The 7,166-nt window shown below is 47.9% G+C and overlaps 1 protein-coding gene across 1 annotated transcript; it reads right to left on the reverse strand.

Annotated features, from left to right (window-relative positions):
- Positions 1-1,271: 1,271 nt before the first annotated feature.
- Positions 1,272-4,156, reverse strand: CCN2 (cellular communication network factor 2). Its single transcript, XM_052685942.1, has 5 exons — positions 3,981-4,156; positions 3,667-3,889; positions 3,323-3,574; positions 2,911-3,122; positions 1,272-2,608 (listed from the first exon to the last, which is right to left on the reverse strand). Exons 1-5 carry the CDS (start codon positions 4,029-4,031, stop codon positions 2,312-2,314), a joined length of 1,035 nt encoding a protein of 344 aa, XP_052541902.1. The 5' UTR covers positions 4,032-4,156; the 3' UTR covers positions 1,272-2,311.
- Between the last annotated feature and the right edge of the window lie 3,010 nt (positions 4,157-7,166).

Below are 7,166 nucleotides of genomic sequence, written 5' to 3' on the forward strand. Positions count from 1 at the left end.
AGAGCCAGGGGCTACCCAAAACTATTTCTTACAGAACACAGAAGGCCACTTCCTCATGCCAGGAGAATTCCTCATATTTTTGAGAGGAAGGGGAAATGTTTCTGTGGCTGTATGCAGTTTGGCAAGACCACTGGAAAAGACTCATGTTGACTTCCTATTAGTTAGAACCCTGTTGTTCATCACTAGTCAAAGCTGGTGTTATACCGATTTGCTGCTAATGCTAGCTGAAATCAATGGACTTGGAAGGTTCTCAAGAAGGATGGACATTTTTGTAAGCTAACATTCTTTCACCACCAGGAAATTCCAGATTGAACTTGTTTGCCTGAAAAGGATTCTTGTTGGGGGAGCATGTGTTTTTTCTGAAAACAAAAACTAATGCTTCTAGTGCAAAGGTTAATTTTAAATTCAAAGAATCCCCTAGTCTTAATAAAGGAGCAAAGTCTGTTACTAAATGTAGGACCTAGCATAGAACTAAAGAGTCTCAACTGTCCTTCCAATTTTTTCTTAAGCTTGGACCATCATCAAAATGTGCAGATCTCACAACATTTCCAATCTGCTGGCCTGCAAGAGTTTGAATCAAAAGATGTTTTACAGAACAAACTGGCAGCTAAAATGATTTGCCCTCAGCCATTAAGAAGGAAGATAATCCAGTTATTCTGCATTTTAGTTCAGTACTTTATCTACCAAAACATAGCAAGGTCTTAACTTGGGTAGAAACATACACAAGTCAGCATTACTTTGCATGAAGTTTAAATAGGAAGATCTTAAGAAATCCCTTCCAATCCATATTACTCTACAACTTGCATGGCATAGCTCATTAACTCCTAACAGAGAATTCTACCAGATTTGGATTTCTGGATTTGATTCAGGTCAGTTTTTGAATTATCTGTGGCTAAAGATGAAGTCATATCCAATGAAACACCACAATAAGATTAAGCACGTTGCATGGATTATTATAGTGGGGTTGTATACTACAGTGATAAACTGGCTCATTTTAAAAGCACTACATGATGCTTAAGGAACCTGTTGCTCATTCTAATGTAATACTTGGCAGAACTGACCTGGCCCTGTCCTCCGTTCAAATTCAGAGTAGAATAGCACAGCTGAGTCGTTATCTACAGAACAAGAGACTATAAGATAAGTGATTGTTCCTGAATATGTTTCTGGAGAAGGAAAACTTACATCACTTAATATTTTTTTTTTTTTACCTTGTGCAAAACAAAGCTCATTGAGAAATTCATAATAGTGAAAATAAATGAGATGTCAAGCCATTTATATAAAAAATATAAATACTTTATTTTCAACTAAAAAGGTGCAAACATGTAACTTTTGGTCATACTTCTCAACAAATAAACTGTCCAAAAGAGCCATAGTCAAAGAAAGAAACAAATGCTCAAGTGGAAAGATTGATTAGCTACAGAAGAGTCATTTTTCTTAAAGCCACTTGATCAATAAAGTGGAGGTAGATGCATTTTGCCAGACAGTCGAGTGCTTTGTATGGATACAGGCATCTCAAGGCTAACACTCTCCATCTCAGACTCCACTCATCATTTCACTCTGAGCAGTTTCCACTAAAGTATCCATTTCATACTTTGAATGCATTGTCAGACGAGCTTCAGATCCTACCTATCTTGTTCCAAAAAAGGCTATCATTGAAATATCAAAGCATTACACATAGGCACAAAACTTAAATTAATTTAGATAACTGTACAAATATATATACACAGTATTTACAATATTAATAAAAAGTAGCTTGTTGCAGGTATCCTAACTGCCACAAGCTGTCCAGTCAAATAGACACGATTCTGATTCTTGCTGACCAAGCCATGTGAATCAGAGTGTCAGAGCTGAAACATTACGGTCCTGACTAAACAGAACACCTTCTGCTTCGCACTTTTCTGGGTGAGGGTTTGCATTCCAGCTGTTGCTGTCACTTATACCTGTGTCAGCAAGCATGCTTATGGTCTCCTTCTCAATTGCACTACTAGATGAAGAAAACACTGTACCACATTAAGGGAACATTCACGTAAGTCTGCCTTTCCCGTGCATTTCCCTTAACCCCTTCACACCACCTCATGAACACCATTGTTCTGAAGCTGTGTCTTGTTGTGGTTCCACAGTCCATTTTACCTTCTTCAAACCACTGTCTGGGGTCAGTAGACAAATTGTCTTAAGTCACATGGAGCAGTTTGTTGAAATTAAAAAAAAAAAAAACAAACTGATTTAAATACCTTGTGCTATTGAATCATGTTTACAAAATGAGATGCAAATCAGTTCAAGTTGAGAATCTAGTTAGCGGCTCCTCCTGGCTTTATGCCATGTCTCCATACATCTTCCTGTAGTACAGAGACTCAAAGATGTCATTGTCTCCAGGGCAGTTGTAGTGGCAAGCACAGGTCTTGATGAACATCATTTTCCTTTTCATGATCTCTCCATCGGGGCACTTGAACTCCACAGGGAGGGTGGCTGTTCTGTGGGGTGTGCAGCAGCGCCCGTCAGTGCAGACACCACAGAACTTAGCTCTGTACATCTTCACGCTGGTGCAGCCAGACAGCTCAAACTTGATGGGCTTGGAGATTTTTGGGGTGCGAATGCACTTTTTGCCTTTCTGTTAGGATGCAAGTGAATACATCATGTTTAGAAGGTATGCTTTGATATGGAACTAAGCTTGCATGTTAAGAGCAGGCGGATGCACTACTAACTGTATTTTCAATAGGCAGTTGCTTTATGTAGTGCCATAATGTGCAAGTAAGTATTACAAGTATTCAGTTGTAGATTATTCACTTCTGGAGCAAAACTCAAATTTCAAGCACTCAAAACTTACTATCAGAACTCTACATTTTTCAGTAATAATTTCTGCCAGGAAATAGAAGCATCCTAGAAGATCATTCATTCAAGATAACTCTTTACCTTGATGTTCTCCTCCAGGTCAGCTTCACAAGGTCTGACCATGCACAGTCTGCTCTGCTTCTCCAGTCTGCAGAAAGCATTATCGTTGGTGACCCTGGTCGAAATGCCCATGCCACAGGTCTTGGAGCAAGCACTCCACTCAGTAGTCTGCACCAGGCAGTTGGCACGCATCATAGTGGGGTCTGGGCCGTAAGTGTCTTCCAGTCTGTAGGCTGCAGGGGACACAGACAACCAGGGTGAGCAGACCATCTGAAATCATACCCTGCTGAATGTTCCCAGAGTAGTTCAGGCAGCCACCTGACAAACGACCCCACTCACTTCTGGGCTCCAGCTGCTGGAGCAGATACACATCATCTCCCACACAGACGTCCCTTCCCCTCAGGCTGTCACTCGAAGCGCGATGCCCACTCACCGGCCAGCGCGGGTCCCACAGCCGTCTGCTCCTTGGCCTCGTCGCAGACCCACTCCTCGCAGCACTTGCCGGGGAGCTTCACTCGCCGCGGGTAGGGGCAGTCGGGGCTGGGCAGGCGGACGTCCATGCTGCAGAGAGGCACGCAGCCCACCGCGCCGTCCAGGCAGGTGCACTTGTACTTGCAGCTGCTCCGGAAGGACTCGCCGCTCCGGTACACCATGCCGGAGAAGACGCAGGGCGCTCCGTCCCGAGCTGCGAGGGAAGGCAGGAGGCGGGCGGTCACACACCGTCCCGGCCGCCGGGACCCCCTCCCCGCCGCCTGCGTCCCCGGCGGCCCCACTCACCGGTGCAGACGCCGATGCGGCGGTTGGCGGGGGAGCCGAAGTCGCAGAAGAGCCCTTTGTGGTGGTCGCAGGGGTCGCGCTCGGTGCACAGCTCGCCCAGCTGCTTGGCGCAGACGCGGCAGCAGCCGCAGCCATCGAGCACCAGGGAGACGCCGGCGGGGCAGCTGGGGCCGGGCCCCGCGCCGCACTGGCACTGCCCGCTGCACTCCTGGCCGCGCACCTCCTGAGCGGAGAGACGGAGGAGAGAGCCCGTCAGTCGCGCCGCAGGGCCGGGCCAACGGGGAGGGAGCGGGGCGAGCGGCGGGAGCACTTACCGGGCCGAGGAGGGCGAGCAGCAGGGCGACGGCGAGGCTGGCGGGGGACATCCTGGGGCTGCTGTGCGATGAGACGGGACGAGGTGCAGCGTCTGTCGCTGAGGCTTCTTTCAGCAGCGCGGTGCGACGCTGTCCGGATTCGGGCTGGGCTGGCGGTGGCTGCTCTGCTCCGCTTTGCTGCTTCTGAGCCCGGCGGGAGAGTGCTGCGTGACTGCCGAGCTTCGGGCCGAGCGCCCCTTTATAGGCGGCGGCGGCGCGGCTTCGCCAATGGGCTGAATGGGGCCGCGGACAAACAGCGACATTCCGCGCATTCCTGCGCGCCGCGCCGCCCGCCCGCCCCGCCCCGCGCGGCCGCCGCCGCCGCCTCGGAGCGGCCCTGACCCCTGGCTCCGCATTCCTTCGCCCGCCCCCCCGGCCCGAGGCACCCCTGCGCCTCTTTTTCCCCTTTCTTTTTTTTTTTTTTTTTTTTTTTTTTTTCCTTTTTTTTTTTTTCCCCCCCGGTGTTCGCCTCGCACGAGCCGCGTCCAGGGCCGTCCCGGGCCGTGCTGGAGGCACGCGGGCCGGGGCCGGTTGCTAGGGGCGGCCCGGAGAATGCTTCGCTCCCCTCCCTCCCCTCGTCCCCGGCCGCGGTGCTCCGGGACGGGTGGGGGCCCTCCGGTGTCGGCCCCCAACGCGGCCTGCCCGCGGGCCGGCCGTACAGCGAGCGTTTTGCGCGACCAAAAAAGGTATAATTACACGGCAGGATATAAATTGCCGCTGTGTCCTACTGAATCATACTGAGTATTTGTAACGTGTTCCTGCCCTAATAGATGCTCTCTATGAATAGAGAGAGTGCCTATTTACTCTGAAATACTTGGCACGGCGAGTGGAGGCTGCAGAGTGGAAGAAGCGGCTGTAAGTCCCTGCTGCCCGCATGCAGCTGTCATTCCTCGGCACATCCCCTCGCCCTCGTCTTGCTGGGATCTGTCCTGCTCAGACAAGGGAATGGATCAGTGTGCCACTGTGTGCAGCGCAAACCCAACTGCTGCGGTCTGCTTGTGTTGGAGTCCCAAACCTGTGGTTTGGACTAAATCATTACAGATAACTGCTTCTTTCTATTTTTAACCCAAAGGATCAGTCTTCCCCCATCTCCCCTTGTGCTATTTGAATATTCGGTGATGTCATGCTGTTTGACCTCAGCTTTAGCACAAGGAATGCCTGCGTTTTGGCTTTTGACCTGTAGGAGTATGTCAGTGCTTAATGAGGGAGGCTGCCCTAATGCATCTCATTAAAGCAATTGAAACTGAATGGATATCTTGAAAGATCCCATCATTGTATGTAACCCCACTGCCATATCCTGCTTCTTTCCATCCTTCTGTACTATATTTGCATACCAACACTACAGTAGTGCAGTTTATGTGCACCATATTCATGAGGAAAAAAAAAAAACATGGAGAATCCTAGCAGGCTGAAATGTATTGTACAACTATACTTCTGTTCTGCCAGGCCTGTGCTTTGGCTGCTAAAGTCATTTGGACGTCATTGTTTCTACTTGAAATTCTCCATAAAAAGAAATGAGATTGGCTCTGAAAGACAAGAAACCGTGGAGGAACAGTTATGGTAAATAATATACGTTCCCAAACATGAGGCCTCCCGAAATCTGTTTGCTTGAAGGACTCTGATGGCCTCAGCGCTGGGTAAATAATATGTGTACTAAACTATGTATGACATGCATACCAAAATGCAAATGTAACCAGGTAAACAGAATGCCTTTTTTAAATGCCTAAATATGGTAGGGGAACATCAGAGGCAGAGAGGCTCCAGACGTGTTTTATAACTTTCCATGTAAGAGGCTTTTTCAGAGAATCAATTTTATTAAACAAAACCTAAGAATCTCACTGACAGAAAAAGTATGTTTAAAAGTAACAAACCACCAGAAAGCCAGGAAATCCAAAATTAAAGGATAAATCTGTCCTAAGTCCTCGTACTGCAGGCCAAGTACAGCAAGTCCCATCCTTGCTGCCCTGAGAAAAAAAGGCTTACACAGGCGTTTGGGCTGCAGGCCTAGTGCAGGCCTTGCACTGCCTGGGAATTAGCTGGGAATTAGCCCCGAGTCACAGTGTGTACCAGCCAAAGGTGCGGGGTGAGTTGGAGCCCTCCAGGCTTGGTGTTTGGTCATTTGGTTCCTGTGCTGTTGGCTGTGACTCACCGTGTGCCCTGTCTGTGTATGTGTGTGTGCAGGGCAGGAGAACCTGAATAGAAGTGCTTCCTTCAGAGTCCCGTTTGTTGTTAGCCTGTCTTCTTTGTGTGTGACAGTGTGCCACCAGATGGAGAAGGACATTTGCCATTGATGCGTAAAACTGCTAAACTGCACTCCTTTTGGCTTCCGTGCAGGTGTTTATACAGCACATGCCTTTAAGATAGTATATTTTTTCTGCTGAAATTAGGAATTCACTCCACGGCCTTGCAGATGTGTTTACACAGCTATATACGGTATGTGTGTGTCTGCATCAGCTCCCGTTGGTGCAGTCCCTTTGGTGAAGCCTTGTAAAAGGTACAGGTGTGGATACTCTGCATTCCTCTCCCGTGTTTTTCCTTCTCTTTTTTTTTTTCTCCTTCCCCCCAAAAAGTCACTTGATCAGGTATCAGACATACTGAAAACCTGGCAAGACTACAGGAAAGCGGCTAGACTTGGAGTGTTTGTGTACTTAAAGAAAGAATCTTGCACATTTTCAACTTTCAGTCACAGATATTTTTTTATAAGAGCAATTGGAGGTCTGAGCCAGCCCTCAAAGCGGAAATCAAAAGCTCCCAGAGAAACATACCCGAGGAATGTGAGTGTGATCCAAGAACCATACGCAATGCACATACAGGACTGTCAGTCTTATAGGAAGTCTTGCCATATAAGGACATCTGGACCTTGGGCTGTTTATCGTCACTATTGGCTTGAAGCTAACTTTGGGCATTTCTGGCCGGCCTCGGGCTTCCTACGCCAATTAGTTTCTTTCCCAAAATGCTCACCAAAATATTTCTTAAGAACTGTAACAAATATATCTCAAAATCTGGAGAGGTCTCGTTAAAGCTGTGTTAGTAAGCTTTTGCTTAAAATGCAGATTCCAGGCAAGGCTTACTCTGCTAGCTCAGAAATACAACATATAAATAAGGAGATTTATCCTGTCGTGGATGTGGTTCCCCGGTATTTATCTT

The sequence above is a fragment of the Tympanuchus pallidicinctus genome, unplaced genomic scaffold (assembly GCF_026119805.1).
Source record: "Tympanuchus pallidicinctus isolate F22 unplaced genomic scaffold, pur_lepc_1.0 scaffold1, whole genome shotgun sequence".
NCBI lineage: Eukaryota > Metazoa > Chordata > Aves > Galliformes > Phasianidae > Tympanuchus > Tympanuchus pallidicinctus.